At 34.9% G+C, this 19,792-nt stretch overlaps 1 protein-coding gene across 1 annotated transcript in view; it reads left to right on the forward strand.

The window, feature by feature from the left end:
- VWA3B (von Willebrand factor A domain containing 3B) overlaps positions 1 to 19,792 on the forward strand; it is a 2,054,405-nt gene that overhangs the window by 1,435,715 nt on the left and 598,898 nt on the right. Inside the window, exon 18 of the mRNA XM_044071813.1 lies at positions 17,959 to 18,077. Within this exon, the coding sequence (XP_043927748.1) occupies positions 17,959 to 18,077 (119 nt within the window). The remainder of the gene's footprint in view (positions 1 to 17,958; positions 18,078 to 19,792) is intronic.

Raw genomic sequence — 19,792 nt, forward strand, 5'->3', positions numbered from 1 at the left:
GTCCTAATAGGATTTTCCTGACATTTACTCAGTTGCCTGCTACATCAAAAGCCATGGTTCACAGAGAACTTACAAAGCATCAAAGGGATCTCATTGTTGAAAAGTATCAGTCTGGAGAAGGGTACAAAAAAATTTCCACAGCATTGGATATACCATGGAACACAGTGAAGACAGTTATCAAAAAGTGGAGAAAATATGGGACAACAGTGATGTTGCAAAGAACTGGATGTCCCTCCAAAATTGATCAAAAAACAAGACAAAAACTGGTCAGGGAGGCTGCCAAGAGATCTACAGCAACACTGAAGGAGCTGCAAGAATTTCTGGCAAGTACTGTTTATGTACTACATGTGACAACAATCTCCCGTATACTCCATATGTCTGGACTATGGGGTAGGGTTGCAAGGCGGAAGCCTTTTCTTACACAGAAAAACATCCAGCCCTAGCGAAAATTTGCAAAATAATACATCAAGTCTCCCAAAAGCATGTGTGAAAATGTGTTATGGTCTGATGAGACTAAGGTTGAAATTTTTGGCCACAATTCCAAAAGGTACATTTGGCTCAAAAACACTTTGCATCACCAAAAGAACACCATCTTCACTGTGAAGCATGGTGGTGGCAGTATCGTGCTTTGGGGTTGCTTTTCTTCAGCTGTTTTAGTCAAGTTGGAGGGAATTTTGAACAGTTCCAAATGCTATTCACTTTTAGCCCAAAACCTTCAGGCGTCTGGTAGAAAGCTGAAGATAAAGAGGAATTTCACCTTTCAACATGACAATGACCCCAAGCATATATCCAAATCAACAAAAGAATGGCTTCACCAGAAGAAAATTAAAGTTTTGGAATGGCTCAGCCACAGCCCAGACCTAAATCCAATAGAAACTCTGTGGGGTGACCTGAAGAGGGCTGTGCACAAGAGATGCCCTCACAATCTGACAGATTTGGAGAGCTTTTGCAAGGAAGAATGGGTAAATAATGCCAAGTCAAGATGTGCCAAGCTGATAGACTGCTACCCAAGAAGACCGAATGCTGTAATTAAATCAAAAGGTGCTTCAGCAAAGTATTAGTTTAAGGATGTGCACACTTATGCAACCAGCTTATTGTACATTTTTTATTTTTTATATTTTTTCTCCTAACAGATTTGTTTGTTTTTCAATTGAATTGTACACGTTATAGATCACATTAAAGGTGGGAAAAGTTTTGAAATGATATATTGTGGTCTCATTTTTTTATGAAAATAAAAGTTAGCCAGCAACAAGTGAGCTGTGAGAAATAATAAGGTTTATTCAAACTTCATAAAGACTTAATTAAACAGACCGGTTTCGGCCTGGATTTAACCTGGCCTTCTTCAGTGCAAAAAGAAAAACACAGTTATAAAAGTAAAAAGTCTTATATACTGAAAAACAAATGAAACAAGAAATTTGATAGGCTGGCATAAAACTTCACAAAACATGCCTCATAAATATTCATTAAGCCCTGGGTTAAACAGAGCACCCAGTTTGGTAATCCATTTCTTTTCTCTAATATTAAGTTTGTGGTGCCAACCAGATTTGTGGGTTCGATCCCCAATGAGTTTATCAATAATAATGAAATGAAATTTAGCTGTCTGATGTTTGAGTGTATGTTTGTATAATGCATTAGTTGTTCTTTTGCATTTAATGTCACTCAAGTGCTCTGACATACGTAACCTAAATGGTCAAGAAGTCTGACCAATGTAAAATGATTGGCAGCTACAACTAGCCATATAAATAGCCCAGTCGGTGTTGCAGTTGGCAAAAAACTTTATATCATACACTGTGCTACTATTTTTGCTGCTGAATTCTTTGGATTTCAAAATAAATTTGCAATTAGTACAATGGCCGCAGGGAAAACAACCAATAAGTTTGTCCCCCATAATAGTAGTTTGATATAAATGAGGTAACAGAGTCAGAATGGTGTTTGTAGTGGTTGAAATGAGCTGCTAAGTTTTTTCCTTTTTGGAAAGAAAATGAACAGACATTGGGAATCATTGTATTAATTATAGCATCCGCCTTCAATATGTTCCAGTTATCTTTGATAATATCCATTAACCTATTGGTATTCCTACCAAATGTTGTAGTGAAACATAGTGTGTTTTTGGACAATGGTTTATTCTTGTATGTCAATAGATCCTGTCGAGACCCGATGCATGGTTTTGAGCCATAGTAACATATCCTGGACAGTAGCCCCTATTGATAAATCTATTATATAAATCCTGAGAATGATGTTTGTAGCTATGATCATCCGAGCAATTACATCTAATTCTAATGAATTGTGATTTCGGAATGTTTCTGGCAATGTGTTTTGGATGATAACTGGAGGCGTGGAGTAAGGTATTATATTCTGGGAATAAGGCACTGCGATGGGGGCCTCCTTTGCCCCGATCTATGCTGATCTATTCATGGCATATATTGAGGAGATCTTGATCTATGATGACACCCATAATTTGTTTTTGCCTGAAAATGACATCTGGCGGAGGTATTTGGATGATTGCTGGATGGTGTGGAGATCTGATATTGACTATCTCAATGAATTCATGGAATATCTGAATGATAATAAATGGGGAATACAATTTACCATCACTTATGACCGTGTTTCCATCACATTCCTGGATGTCTTAGTTACCAGGAATAAGGACAATACCTTGAACACTGAGGTATATAGGAAGTTCCCAGAATATAATACCTTACTCCACGCCTCCAGTTATCATCCAAAACACATTGCCAGAAACATTCCAAAATCACAATTCATTAGAATTAGACGTAATTGCTCGGATGATCATAGTTACAAACATCATTGTCAGGATTTATATAATAGATTTATCAATAGGGGCTACTGTCCAGGATATGTTACTATGGCTCAAAACCATGCATCGGGTCTCAACAGACAGGATCTATTGACATACAAGAATAAACCATTGTCCAAAAACACACTACATTTCACTACAACATTTGGTAGGAATACCAATAGGTTTATGGATATTATCAAAGATAACTGGAACATATTGAAGGCGGATGCTATAATTAATACAATGATTCCCAATGTCTGTTCATTTTCTTTCCGAAAAGTAAAAAACTTAGCAGCTCATTTCAACCACTACAAACACCATTCTGACTCTGCGTTACCTCATTTATATCAAACTACTATTATGGGGGACAAACTTATTGGTTGTTTTCCCTGCGGCCACTGTACTAATTGCAAATTTATTTTGAAATCCAAAGAATTCAGCAGCAAAAATAGTAGCACAGTGTATGATATAAAGTTTTTTGCCAACTGCAACACCGACTGGGCTATTTATATGGCTAGTTGTAGCTGCCAATCATTTTACATTGGTCAGACTTCTCGACCATTTAGGTTACGTATGTCAGAGCACTTGAGTGACATTAAATGCAAAAGAACAACTAATGCATTATACAAACATACACTCAAACATCAGACAGCTAAATTTCATTTCATTATTATTGATAAACTCATTGGGGATCGAACCCACAAATCTGGTTGGCACCACAAACTTAATATTGGAGAAAAGAAATGGATTACCAAACTGGGTGCTCTGTTTAACCCAGGGCTTAATGAATTTTTATGAGGCATGTTTTGTGAAGTTTTATGTCAGCCTATCAAATTTCTTGTTTCATTTGTTTTTCAGTATATAAGACTTTTTACTTTTATAACTGTGTTTTTCTTTTTACACTGAAGAAGGCCAGGTTAAATCCAGGCCGAAACCGGTCTGTTTAATTAAGTCTTTATGAAGTTTGAATAAACCTTATTATTTCTCACAGCTCACTTGTTGCTGGCTAACTTTTATTTTCATGCTTCTGGTATTTGCCGTGCAACTTCTTACATGCAGGGGAATTTTATTCTGGTACTCATTTTTTTATATCACAAAAACCTTGCATTTTTAACAGGGGTGTGTACACTTTTTATATCCATTGTATATCTAGATATATAATACATGTATATGTATAAATAGAGATATTTATCTATCTAGATAGATAGATATCTCTACCTATCTATGTCTTTATATCTATTTTCCTATATATATATATATATATATATATATATATATATATATATATATATATACCTATATCTGGGAAATATTTTAAACATTTTAAAATGAAGATATGCAAAATTATGATGTTTTATATGATTTATTGTTATAAATATCTTGGTATTATATATTATACAAAATTGTGTAGTTATGATTTTGTACATGCATTTTTAAGTTGAATTGATTATAGTTACCTTGTCATATTATTAGAAAATGTGTTAAAGTGATTTAAATTTAAATGTATAGTTTTATTTTAAAGTGTTTTTTTATATACATGTTTTGGTTATATGATGGTTTCATCAAATGACACACATAAATATGAGTGTGGGATGATTGTTGGTAGATTTGAATCAAGACAATATTAACTTTAATATTAATTTTTGGGACAAAAGTGCTAAATCTGTGGTTAAATAAACTGCTTTACCTGTGGACTGACAGTCTTTCTATTTTTTCTAAAGGCATTGTATATTTTGCCTTGAGTTATTGACTACAAAGAATTAAGACCAGGTGTTCCATCACAACCCTCTGTTATATCTTCTGCACATGGATGCCAATATCCTGTTTTCAAGCTTCGCTTTCAAGGTAAATTCTTGGCATCCATGTCTCAAACACATAGTAAGCTGGTTATGATTGTGGACATTCGATCATAGTCCTTTGTATTACACACCCAACAAAACAGGACACCCAAAATGAATCATTGCACCAGTCAACTCAAATACACTAAAATGGAGCTGATATTAAGATCTAAAACACAAGATTTATTGAAACCATTGAGCACATATAAAAGTTTAAGACAACGTGTTCTTTTGTCCCAAATAACACTTAGGACTTCTGCAGAACAATTATGAATCAACTATAGGCACGTCCATAAAATAAATGATTTGCCCTGTCACATGATCTCAATTAGTCTGTACCATTGTTACTGTATATAAAGTTTTTACACCTGAACACTTCTGTAATAAACATCAGAATCTTGTTTTTCCTTTGTTAATAAACAATGAATAAAATTCATACTTCGTTTATTGATGAACAATAAATATAAATGAAAATAAAAATAAAATAATGAAGAATAAATCTAATAATAATAATAGCAAGGAATGAGAGACTTAATAGTAATTTGTTTAATTTTTGTGACTGTGTGCAGAAACCATACAGCCTATCCATTTCTGCATCTAGTTCTGATATATGTAATGGACAGACTTTTGAGGCAAACATTGGACTTTTAGAGAAAAATGTTGAAGTTAAAATGCTTACACTTGGATAATTATTTTTTGAGGAATATATAAATAGTGGTAGTGCCCATAAAGGTCTTAGGTACTCAAAATTTCCAAATGGAATTGATGAGGATAGTGACTTTTATAATGAATTATTTGCATTATTTAATTAACAGGGACTTGAGTTGATGAATGAGCTTGTCATTTCAGGTTTAATACAGGAAGTTAATAATCTTAAAGAATTAGGTAAGATTAAGGAAAGGAAAAATGAAGAAGTTAGATAGGGATGCCAGAGAATAAAAAGAAAAAAACTGCCTATCAGGTATCTAGTGTAAAATATAAGGTTAAAGGGGGATCAGAGGAAGTGTTTTGGGTTTTGAATCCACTCATGGTACCCAGGGGAGAGAAACAACCAAGGTGGAGTAATGTCCATGGGGAATTTTGAACAGTGAGATGATAACCCTAATGAATATAAACTTGACTCTTTGGAATTTTCCCCTCTCTAATATCCCAAAGAATTGCTTCTGGGATGAATGAAAAGGGGGGGGGGGATACTAGCAGCAAAATTTTGGCAACCAGTATCAGAAGTTTTCAATGAACATATGTCAGAACAATGCAGCTTTGCTTTGGAGAAGTATTGCATTCCCCACCTTGAATAAAAATAATATACCCACTCCATTGAAGAATCTAAATATAATGCAAGTTTTGCTGGTACATTCACATGGCCATATGGGACAGTTATAACAAATACCATGTAAACCAAGAAAAAGTTGTTCATTTCTGAAGAAGTCCTTATTATTTTTTAGACAAAAGAACTTGTCTAGTAAAATTTGTTGTTGTCATTTTTGTCTTTTTTTATGTAGGGCAATTATTGACTCTTCTCAGTATGTGGTTATATTTGCAAGTTTTATATTTTCTTGAATATTTTTTCACAACTTGCTTAAAATTCTAGGGGCAAATACATATTTGCTTTAGCTCTGATGATTTAATAGGCTGGATGGAATTTTTGAATATATACTTTGCAATATTTCCCATATGTTTAGCTGATGATGTTATTGATACTTGTTTCACTAAATTATACGACTAAAAGCTCAATGTTTGATTTTGGGGAGTACTAAATGATTAATTACTCTAATATGATTTTGTAATGACTAAATATGATAGTGATAATGAACCACTGGCTGGTAATACAAAATTAATAATAAATTAATTCTAAAATTGAATTAATGTGTAATACAATAAGGAATAACTGTCTACCCTTTATTGATTTTATATTTAACCTTCATTTAAAAATGGTTCAGGAAAATTGTATTTATCTAAACTTTATAAGCTTGTTAAGGATACAAAAGTATATATTAAAATGATTATTTGGATTATTTTTCACTAATCAGTCACACAAACGTAAGTGAAGTTAATAAAACTTTAATTTTGTTATCATCACAAAAACTACATCCTCTTTTGATTAGAAATTATTTTCATGGACATTCTTGCATATAACCTTTATTACTCCTCATAAATTTTAACTATTGTATAAAAAAGATGTTAGATATTTGAGATGTAAAGCTATGCTAAAAGCTGACTGACAACATATGTTTTTGATTGTGAAATCTTGCAATATTTTTTTGAAAGCAATCGGTGTTTTTTTTGCAAGATCTGGAGACAGACAAATTTATTTTATCTAAAACATTTTTTTATTCCCCAAAGTGTTTCCAGAATAAAACATCCTCTTCTCTTGTGTAATTTAGCTATTACTAGAAAAGTCATTACAGAAAATTGGAAAACTGAAATTACCCCCACATATTTATGTAATTCATAAGTACTGCAGACATTGTATGTTACAATGAATTGATCAGTATTACGACGAGAGCAAATAAGGTTACCTCTGAATATAATAATTAATTAAAATTGAAGGTGTTAGAAAAACGCTAATTTACAAAGTTAAAAATAGTTATGTTAATTGTCATACATGTAGATCCTTCTTTGAATCATAAGGCTTAATTGTTTTTATTTAGACACCATTGCAATTAGTTGTATTTTCTGTGTGATTGTTCTTCTTTTGAATGTTAATAAGTTGTATTAATGTGTTAAATTTAAACAAACATCTTAAAAAAAGAATTTTTAAATTAAGTTTATTGGTTAGGCTTGTAATGGTCTAAGGACTGTTTATGACTTGTATGTGAACCTATGAGCCTAAACACCTGCATGAAAACAAATTCTTGCTAAAAACTCACATGGATTCCAAGCAAGAAAGACTAATGTAAATATATTGCTAGTATTTAGAAACTAGTTATGAAGCAAGCTCAACACTAGTTGCACCCTCCCTTACTAAACTTCTCAAAGGCTTTCAACATTGTTTGTTATCCAGTTTTCTGCTCCAGACTCTGTCACCTCAACTTCCAGCACTCTAAAATAGGTTTGAACTTAGCCTGACCACTCGTCAGAAATTGTCTCAGCTCCCAAACCTACCACATTCTAAGTTCCCAAAGTCTCTATAGTTGACTCTTTTCTTTTCAGTATAATCATCAGTGACATTCACACAGCCTCAGAGCCATTCACCATGTGAATGATTCAGTTCTTCTAAATGTATTAAAGAATTTAACTCCAACTCACAAACATCCTTCTTTAAAACTGAGCAATGGCTGATTAACTCAAAATTGCTAGTAAATGCCAAAGAAAAAAGCAGGCTGTACTGTTCATAGATTCATCAGCCCACTAGCCAATAAATAATTACATCTGCTTATACTCAGTAAACAGAGCACACATTGATGTAGTAGATAACATGCAACTTCTGTCATGTAGACCAGAACCTAAAATATGATCAATACATCCAGCAAATGGTTAAAACAACTGACCAGAAACTGAATCTCCATTACAGAGTATAGAGGGCTGTGTGTCCAGTTAAGTGATCACAGCCAACTTGTTATATGATCAAGATGAGGAATTCAAGAAATTCAACTCAAGAACAGGCCTAAGCAAAGCTCAAGAGGGGAGTCTTAACATCCTTTTAAAATAACATAATAACTGAGTTACAACTGAAGAGGCCTGATCATAGTTCTTCATAATACACAGGGGTTCAAAAGCCATAAAAATACCTGTGAGACTTCACTCTGCCCCACTTTTTATATCACACTGTGAACTGCTTTACAACTTTTAAAGCTTTTCTAGCTTTGGATGCTGTCTTGTGTCGGCTGCTGTTAATTAGTTGCTATTCCGTGTTGTCTGCCATTAATGCTATAATGCAAGACTACATCTTAACAGGACTGAAAGGTGCTCAACAAAACCCTGTTAAAGCACATTTCTTTCATCAGAAAGGTACTTAACAAAATAATATTTTTTTCCTAAATTCAGACTGTATTTTGATGCTCCTTGTATTACAAAACCTTTCTTGACTAAACAGTCTGCTATAACAAGTACCTCTTCTTCTTTCTTTCATTATCTTAGTGTGAATTAATTTCTGTGTATTGTTGTATTTTATTGCTATAAAATAAACATAATTCAGTTTAAAATGTTTTTGGTGAATCACCATATATTTTATGTATGAGAGTAGGACAAAATCTTACTGAATAATATAATGTAACATTAGCACAGCACTGGACATTGTTTGATACGATATTAGGGCTCAGACAATAACAGATAGCCTTGCTTTCAATGTTTGTTGTGTGTGAGTGGAGCAGTGGTCCCTGCCTATATTATAACAACCGTGCAGTACTGCAAATTGCCTGATAAGACGACTCCATGTTTTTTACTAAAAGACCATGTTTGGGCACAAGCTACTATTTTGCATTGACCAAAGCCATTCAAAGCATAACTAGAGTTGTTTGAAGTATCTCAAGGTGTGCAAAGTGTTTGCAGAGTATGTGCTTTATTGTGGTACAATTATTTCAAAGAGTTTGCTGTGTGCAAAGTAGTTATATTGCAAAGTGCAGCGAAAGTACAGCCATTTCAAAAAGTTTTTTGTGCTGTGTGCATTTATTCACAAATTGCCTGCATTTCAAAGTGTTTCTTATACTGTACAGAGTTATTTTGCAAAGTCCGGGCATTTTGAAGGGTTTCTATGCAGTATACAGTTTATTTGCAAATTGCATTAATTTTGATGTGTTTCTTACTCTGAGCTTTTTCTGCCATGTACAGTTTATTTGCAAAGTAGTCATTTTGAAGTGTGTTTTGCACTGATAAGGAGTGATTTCATAAAGTACAGTGATGTTAAAGTGTTCTTGTGCTACGGAGACTTATTTGGCAAAGTGCAGTTATTTCAAAGTATATGTTGTGCTATTGGGCATAATTACAAGTTCTGGCATAAAATTCTGGCATATATTTATGTGTGTGTGTTCACACATAATTCCAAGCATCTTCACTACTGTATGTTGATATGGCTGAAGCATTTCACAGACCTAGTCCACTTGTGTTTGATCATAATATTGCAGAGAATTGGAGAGTATTTGAGCAGGAATATGATATTTTTACACAAACATCTTTTTTCTGACAAAGATGCATGTATGAGGGCAATCATTTTGCTTAACTTAGCTGGGTCAGAGGCCATTGAAAGAGAGCGTTCATTTGTGCATTCACCAGAAGTATATGCAGAAGAGGGGGAAACCACCATATTGTGGTACCAGCTGAAAAAAACAGAGGACCCCGAGTGCTTGAAACATAAATTTAGAGAAATGGCAAGCCCCAAATAAATGTTACATTAGAGTGATACTTATTTTATACAAGAGACGAAAGCCAGGTGAAACTTTTGCAGCTTATATCACTGACTTGAGAAATAAGGCTAAAATGTGCAGATATGGTGACTCAAAAGATGAGTTAATAAAGGACAGGCTTGTGTGTGGTGTTAATTGTGCTGCAGTGAGAAAGATTTTGCTTTGTGACAGTGATTTAATGTTGAACAAAGCCATAGAGATTTGTCAAATCCATGAACTTACGGAAAGGCACACATACATGCTTGCAAGTGATAAGAGCATGATTTTAGCAGCCTCTAGATAACCTTCTAGCAGGTTCCAACACTATCTCAGTAAAAAAAAACATGCTCAGTGCAGTATACGGGTGAGTCATCAAAACCCAAGTCAAATCTTATTGTAAACTTTCATAATTGTGGAGCTATTCATGAGCCTAAAAGAGACAAGTGCATAGCATTTGGTCAGCAATGCCATAAGTGTAAAAAATGGAACCACTTTCAAAAATTTGGAAATCAGTCAAGCCTCATTCAGTTATTAAGAAAGGTCATCCAAAAAGCAAGTTGATCATGTAGAAAGCTAAAACTCTACTTTCTCTGTGATGGTGTATCAGTGGTTGGTGAAAAGGTTAATGCAGTAGATTTGTTGTCAAAAAAATAGGTATTTTGTACTGTTCTGATCAATTGCAAACCCACAGAGCTCAAAGTAGACAATGGTTCAAAGTGTAATTTAATGTCAGCCAAAACATTTGCTAAAGTGACAGCTGGTGAGCAACTTAATTTGGAAAATTGTGTGCAACTTGTTGCTTATGGAGGTGAAAAGATTCAAACAGAAATCTCAGTAGTACTTTCATGCTATTCGGCTGGGAAAAGTTACAGCTTGCAGTTTTATGTGGTCCAAAGACCTCTAAAGTCATTATTAGGTCTCAGAGACAGTTTGAGAATGAAACTACTTTCTTTTACCAAATAATTACATCATGTAAGCACATGTCCCAGTTCCAGCTTTACTGATGTGTTCGGTGACATGTCAGGCATACTTCCAATTATGTACTCCATGAAAGTAGATCCAGAGATCAGTCCAGTCATCAGACCAGCAAGGAGAGTTCCAGTAGCTATGCAGGACAAAGTCAAGGTCCAGTTAGACAAAATGGTGCAGCAAGGTGTGATTTGTCCAGTCACAGAACCACCTGAGTGGGTATTTTCCATGGTTGCCTCTCATAAGAAAAAATCAGATTAAATCAGAATATGCATTAATGCAAGATAATTGAACAAGGCATTAAAGAGACCTCATCATCCTATGCATACAGTTGAGGAGATTGCTGCACTCATGCCAAATGCCACTGTTTTTTCTGCCTTAGATGCAAAGAGTTCATTTTGGGAAGCAATGGTTGATGGCAAATCTTTGCTACTGACTACATTCAGCACGCCATTTGGTAGATACACATTCCTCAGGATACCTATTGGAATAAATTCTGCTAGTGAAGTCTTTCATCATGCAATGGATCAAATTTTTTCAGGCTACCCATGTGCTATAATAGTTCATGATTTTCTGGTTGAAGGCAATGGTGAAGCAGAGCATGACAGAAACCTCAGGAAAGTTCTGGACAGAGCGCATGAAGTGAACTTGAAGCTTAATCCTCTGAAATGTAAATTCAGATTACCAGAAGTTACTTATGTAGGTCATTTATTTACCAGTACAGGCTTACGACCAGACCCTTCTAAACAAGCAGCCATTATTGAGATCCCAACTCCAGACAATGTCCAAGCCCTACAGCGTTTTCTTGGTATGGTTAACTATTTGGGCAAATTCATCCCTGACTTTAGTGAGTTATTAGCACCTTTAAGAGAGCTGACATGCAAACATGTTGGCTGGTCTTTAGAGCAACACCAGAGAACAATTGATAATCTCATACAGCAAATTGCCAACTTGCCTACATTGAGATACTATGATGTCCACAAACCAGTAGTTCTTTCTTGTGATGTTTCAAAGTTCGGTCTTGGTGCAGTTATTCTTCAAGAGGGCAGACCTGTTGCCTGTGCATCTAGAACTCTTAGCAAAACTGAGATGCAGTATGCTCCAATTGAGAAGGAACTTTTGGCAATTGTGTTGGCATGTTCGAAGTTCCATGATTATATTTATGGCCGAGCTATCCAGATCAAGACTGATCATCAGCCTCTAATCACTATTTTAAAGAAGCCTATGCATTAAGCTTCAGCAGAACTGCAAAGAATGATGCTCAGATTACAAAAGTACAATTTCAAAATGGTTTATACAAAAGGTAAACTTCTTTATCTGGCTGATACCTTATCCAGATCGCCCAGAAATATCACAAACAGCTTGATGCAGAGAATTTTGACTTTGATGTCATGGAAGTACATAATTTTTCTACCATGAGACTTGATGAGCTAAGAGAGCATACAAAGACTGATCCAATTTTGCAAAAGCTGAACCACTTCATCAATGTAGGATGGTCATCAAAGCAATGTAGTGTACCACCAGAACATAAATGCAACCCTATTTTCCATACAGAGATGAGATGTTGATGGAAGATGGTATCATTTTCAAAGGTCCAAAAGTTGTTGCTCTTACTTCCTTACAACCTGAATAGATTCAGATTTTGCATCATAGCAACCCAGGTTCTGATTCTAACAAAAGAAAGACGAGAGGACTAGTATTTTGGCCTTCTCTATCAAAAGACATTGATGAAGTGCTTTCTTCCTGTTCAGCATTCAACAATACAAAGCCACAGTTGCAAAAAGATCCACTTCAGCTAAGCCAAATTCATGGACTACCGTGGTCATCAGTAGCCACTGACATATTTGAGTGGAACAATCAACATTACTTAGTGTTGGTAGACTCTTATTCCAACTGGTTTGAGATTGATTTGCTTCCAAACCTAACATCCAGTGCTGTTATTACTAAGATGAAACGTCATTTCTCAGTCCATGATAGTCCACACAAAATTATTTTTGACAGTGGTACCCAGTTTACCAGTCAATTGTTTCAGAGATTTGCAAAAGAGTGGGACTTTATCCATGTTACTATTAGTCCTGAATACCCACATTCAAACGGCCTTGCTGAACGTGCATCACAGAGTGCAAAGCAATTACTAGAGAAGTCAAAGCATGACAATACTGATATCTTCTTGAATTTACTTAATCTCATAAATATACCCTGTGACAATCTACTTGGCTCACCTGCTCAGAGATTTTATGTAGGCAAACCAGAACAACCTTGTCTATCAGTTCTAGTTTGTTGGTGCCTAATGCTAACAACAACAAGGCAATCACAGCCCAACCTTTAAGAAGCATTCTTCTCTGAAGTCCAGCTATGATAAAATGAGCAGATTTCTTCGTCCATTAAAAGAAGGAGGGACAGTGAGGATACAAACATCGAAAGGCTTTGATCAAATTGGTCAAGTGAGAGGTATATGTGCCGATCCGAGATCCTACTTATTGGAATCTGAGGGTATAGAATACAGGAGAAACCACAGGCATCTTCGTCCTGTATCAGAAATGATATTGCAGCATCATACCTGTGATACAGACTCAAGATCCCAGAGCAACCCTGACAATGTTCATACCGAAGAACACGTCTCACTATCCATTACCGTTCCTGATGATTTCCTGGATGTCCCCAAAGTTGAAAATTCCTTGAAGACACTTCCCATTGCCAGATCTAATTCCAACTTTTATGTTACATGATCAGGTCGTATTTCTAGACCTAGTGTAAAATACACAGCAAACTGGACATGATTGTTTTGAGTCTGATTTTGTATGATTGCATGTCGAAGAATTAGTTCTGTATAATTGCATGTCGAAAGATAATTTCTGTAAATTGCATGTCATTGAATACTGTCATTTCATATATGAATCATTTCTCAAAGAGGGAGGATTTAGAACAGAGCGTGTGTATGTACCTTTAAGAAGCATTTCCAGATATAGCACGTGCATATAAATACTGAGCACTTGCAGGCAGCAGTGCCATTTTGAGAAAACAGCCAAAGTGTTAACATATATGAGTGTGGTAGTGAGTCTGTTTATAAGTTTATTTAAGTTTAAGCTACAAAGCCTTATTCCTAATGTGTTTGTTTGTAATAAAGCTGTTTGAACTGAACTCACAACCACTTGTTGTTTTATCCTGTCTGGACGAACGACAACATGTATAAGCACTTTTATCTCAAAATACAACACGAGACTTCTTCAGATAGAAAAAGACGTTTTGTGTTGTGTTTTGAGATGAAAGTGCTTATACGTTTTATTAAACCAGTGGTGATCCTCAAGGTTTGTATCCAGCTTTGTGTGGTTTTATCGGTTTGGTCCTGTTCTGAAGTTGCATTCTAGGATGGAACACTACACAAAATTCTGGGTAGTATAAACCTATGCCAGTACTTTCCCCAAGTCTCTTCTGCCCCGTTTATAAACTTCCAATAGGAAGCCATCCAAGCCTGGAGCTATACTAAGTTTGAGTCTAGAAAGTACTGTTCTTACCTCTAAATCACTGATGGGTTTAGTAAAGACCTTGTTTCCATTTGAGCTAACTGGATTTGCACCAGCCACTGAGAAGTTCCACAAAGAAATGGCTGTATTTTGGACAGGGCTGTAGAGAGAGACACAGAAGCTATGAAACCCTTCTCTAAGATTATTTTTTCCTGTAATAGTGTCCCCTGACTGAGTGATAATCTGTAGTATGAATGTTTGAGGAGACTACTGTTTTAAAAAAGCAAATTGTACATTTAAGGTCTCCCTCCTGTTTCAGTCACCAAAATTGTCCCTTCCTTAAAAGCTCAGCCACTGCTTTGGTTAACTCCAATATGCATATTCCATAGATAGTTTCATCTTTAGATTTTTTTAAGTATTTAGAATCTCCCATTTCAGTTATTCTACTTTGCAGTATTTTCAGTTCACTCACTTCAGCTCTATGATCCTTCATTCTTCTTCTTTCTTCCTAAAGTCCACCCTCCCCAAGATAACCCCACATGTGGCTATCTTACGTTCTCCAAACAAAGCCTACCAGGAAGGCATACAAGAAGTCATAATAGATATCCCTAGTGTAAATGTCAGAAATAATAAACCTGATCCCTTCTTTATGACTTTGAGTCTTTCATCTAAAATGAGCCCATCTCCTTTTGTAACCTTCTGGGTAATCCTATCTATGTTTATTAGTAAATTGACTGGAGCATGGTGAGATAGAACTATCTCATGTATTACTGGATTTGGAACCTTTGCCTAAAGTGTGCAGGGATAAGTATTAAATGAATATTATTACATTTCTTAACAAGATCACTAGAAAAACTTGGGGTAAAAGCAACAGGGTGGGCCTCCCTCCAGATCTTTATCTGCTCAATAAATGTTATCCAGTTTCTCAAATCTGACTTTTCCTATGGTACCCTGCCTTATCATAGAGCTTGCCCTTAAGTTCATTAAGTACTGAGTTGTAGTCCTTTGCTGAAATGCTAAATTGAGTAAGGTTGGTGGTCCCCTGCTAAAGCTCCAGAAGTACCTCATAAAATTTATAATCAAATGAAAGGTCAGAGGCTGCTGGAAACACGCCACAAAAACTATCAGCAATAAGAAAACTATGTAATTAAATACAGATATGTTTTCTTCTATGCTACAAGACTTCATCAGATAAATTTCCTGTGTTCCCTACTACAATTTAAACTGAGAACAATTGAAATTCCACCAATAAAAAAAAACCATTAAATTATCCACAGCAAATTAAAAGGCTCTCTGTTAGTATAAAGCTAAAATACAATGCAAAAATACCTTAAAATAATACAAATAACTTTCATGTAACATATATATTCTCTAGAAATATGTATTATAAAAATAAATCCAACAATAAAAAATTTTAAAACCGTTTTGAAAAAACGTATTAAAAGATCAACTTTTTACATTGTGAATAGTCCATTGCCTCCATCCAGTGGTTATATGAATTAATGCATCTTGTAGAACATGTTTTATAAAATCACCCTAATTATATGCTATAATGTTCTTTTATCTCAATTTATAAAAAAGAATGACAAAACCTAAAAATAGGACAGGTATAATTTAACCACATTATAAGATGTAAAAATTAGTTCCATAAGCACGTCAGAAAGAAATAAGTGCAAAAATGCATATGTGTAAATATAGTGCCATTTAACTAAATATATAGAAGGCTCTATAATTTGGCAGCTCTTAGTTTTAATAGTGGGGCAATGGAGATGTTCTTATTTAAACCAGGAGAGGGGGGCTTGGCAGCATCCAGAGTCACCTGCCAGAATAGTTCACGGAATTCGCGTCTTGTGTCCCAAGGACCCCCAGCGTTAGCTCGAATAATATCCAGAACGAAAAAGGAAAAATTTGCTTACCCACAACTCAGAGTGTTTATACAAAGTATTTTTTTATCATTCCTTGTCCTGATGTCATACAAATGCTCGTAAATATGTTTTTTTAATTTTTGTTTAGTTTTGCCCATATAAAAGGCTCCACAAGGCCCACGGGTCACTAGTATGACAGTTACTATAACTGGTTCCAAAATTCACCTTATTCCTACCCATAATCTGTATGTGGTCAGTATTAGAAACATAGGCACATTGTGAACATGCTCCAGATCTAAATGTTCCTTTCTTTTTTGGCATTTAGTCCTCCTGTGGGCAATTTAAAACCCTCAAACAGTTCCTTTAAATTTCTACCCTTTTTAAAAATTTTCATGGGTTCATATACCAGACCCTTCAAATCAGTGAGGGTTACAAACCAATTCCACTCTCTTTTAACTGTCTCCTCAACCGTCCGAGACTCTGTATTGTATTCAGTAGTGAGTGCCCTCTTATATTGGTCCATATCCAATACAGGATAGTAGTTTCCAGTAATCAGGGTACCCCTAACCAATAAGGGAAAATATTTTTCGATATGGAGACCCTTATTTTCTGTTCTAATACCTCTCAGTAAATTTGCAGGGTACCCCCTTTCCATGAGCAAATCTTCCAAAAATTCACACTCTTCCTCAAAATCATCGTCAAGAGAGGTCATCCTACTTGCTGTAATTAACTTGCCTTTGTATATACTTTTTTTTCTGATAGTCATTTGTCTCCCCGCACATAACAGATATATTAGTTATTCATTGAAATCATCCTTTAATGTATTACATTGTGGTCACTGTGGTCTTATCAGATAACTCCTAGTATGTTTTATTTGTTAAAACATGTATTAGGCACTATTTTACCACTCGTAGATGGCATTTTGTGCACTTCACAGAATGCAGACTTTGATGTGCTACTCTGTAGTCCCTATGGTCTTAGCAGATAATTCTTAGTAGACATCATTATTGGGAAAGGTTGTACCATTCAAGCATGGCAACTGGCAATACGGTGTCTCTATACATAAAAGGAGTGTGTGCTGCTTACTGTTACTGTGATCTCAAATTTTATTATTTAAAAATCAAGACATTTCTGTGAGCAATCCCAACAGTTTTAATTATCTGGTATGCCATAGACAGGATGCTAAACAAAATGCTAGCTGTTTTCTAGATTAATGTTATGGTCATTTTTTATATTTTTTGGGGGGTATTATTATTTTGTTAGTGCATTAATTCTACTTAAAAGCTCATTAATCCTAACTAATAAGGAAAAGAGAGGAGGCTGCTGCTTAAACATCATTAACTGTACAGAGTGCTTAGTCATTTTTTTCTCAGCAATGTTATGAATTTATATATTATTGTATGTTTTTAATATTTTATTATTTCTCAGGTTTAACAGTTCCCTTATAAAATTCAGTCTGATGTACCCATTGGTATCATTTAGTCATCAAATAAGTAGTTAAATAATACAAGGTAGAACACAGAAATCCAAAAACAAAGCAAAACTAAACAAAACAAGTAATATGTTTCATGTATTTTTTGAGTTGCATCTTCTGCCTCTTGAATATATCTAGCATTCAGTTTTGACAACTTCATAATTGCTGGGAAGACTCAGATATAAAATTCCTGCAGATTTTGAAGTATTTATTTTAAATTATACTAGATATTACCACTAGCACATGTGGGCAAAAGCAAGAAGCAGATAACACTAATTAATCCATTGGCTGTCGATCTTCTTAGCTATCAACGGAGGCTACAGCGGGTGATTAAAGGCTATGAAAGGTAAGCATATTCTTCTAATCATGGACAATGCATACTGATATTTTCTTGAATCATATCCTATATTTGACATATAAAGTCAATACAGTCTGCATTATTTCTTGTAATCCTTGATATTTTATTCAGATATATTTTTGTTTTGGATACTGATGCATCTCTAATATCATTAACTTTTTCTTCCAAGAGGACTTCTGCAGCAATATTTATAATAACTGAACTTTCACTCAGCGTAACATCATCCTCGCTTGTACAGATTTCATTAGCAGTACAAAGCTGCCATATCTGAAGCTACTGCCTTTCTCATGATGAAATACCACCAACATACTTTTCTGAGTTTCACATGAATACAGTATTGCTACAAGATGTTTTATTGATCCCCTGAAAGTATTATTCCTTTATTGTCAATTTTAGTATTTATTTTGTCAGCAGCTTTCCACCTAATCTGTATATTATTGTGCTATTTTTTATACTGAGAGAAAACATGGAGGTATTTTGTTTGAAGATATTTAGATGCTGTGAAAAGATTTCCTCAAGTGTGCTGATGGTAAACAACATCTAGAGACTTTTACTTTGAATGTACCTCTTTTCATGTCCGTGAAACACGAGACTACTACTAAGGTTAAAAAAAAGGTAAAAAAAAAAAAAAAAAAAGAACATTTTATTGTAAAAAAAAAAAGCCATTTTATGGTTGAGACAAGGATATATCTAAAATATTTGAAATATCCAAACATTGAGATCACTATCCTTGACAACAAAAGTTCAACAATGCAAATGCAGGCATGTCACTACATATGGACCAAGGAATGCCCTCAGACCATGCAAAAAAATTCCTAAAATAAAGACAAAAACATTGTTTCTTTGCAGGGAGGCTAGAAGATTGCACCTTCCACACCCCCTAGTAATTTTATATACTGACACTAAAATAGCACGATTCCTAGGGAAGGAGTATATTCCCCAGCCCTGGATACTGTTTATTTATTTTATTTATTTATTTAACATTTGTTTACCGGGAAAGTCCGACTGGACACAGGTCCATCTTCAGTGGAGGCCCAGGGAGAAAAGCTCCAGCAATAAAAGACAAACATTATACAAAAAGAAAATAACAGATGACAAGCCATTATACAATTTACAAATTACAAGCCATAAACAGACAAAAGAGATACACATTACCAATTTTAACAAATAAATACATCAAAGGTGTATAGTGTTATACAGACTCAAGACTAGCATATAGTTGAGTAAATACAACATTTTTGAGGAAGACTTAAATAATTTGAGGTAGTAGATTAGGTATATATAAGGAAGGAAGGAAGGCAAGATAGGTTGGAAATATGAACAGTATATGAAGTATAGTAATATGAAGTGTAGAACCAAAAAACATCAGGGAGTGTGTATGAAAGTGCAGTATATAGAGTTAACCAGGTGGGTAGCAAGAACAAAGCCAGGTGTTTTCTAAGTGAGTAGATAGGAGTTTTTAAAATTGTACTTTGGAGCTGGTAGAGGAGATGGAGGTGGGTAGTTTATTCCATATTTTAGGAATGACGTTAGAGAATAAAGATTCCCCAGCTGAGTTATTAGCCTAAGAGTTTGTCACTGGAAATGAGTGTTCTAGAGGTGGTGTAAGGTTGCATAAGATTTTTAGAGCAGGGATTTTATCCAAGTGTTATGGAGTATTTTATGGGTAAAGGTTAGTCGTTTGTATTGGAGCAGCTGAGGGA

The sequence above is a fragment of the Protopterus annectens genome, chromosome 5.part0 (genome assembly GCF_019279795.1).
Source record: "Protopterus annectens isolate FY-2018-M chromosome 5.part0, PAN1.0, whole genome shotgun sequence".
NCBI lineage: Eukaryota > Metazoa > Chordata > Ceratodontiformes > Protopteridae > Protopterus > Protopterus annectens.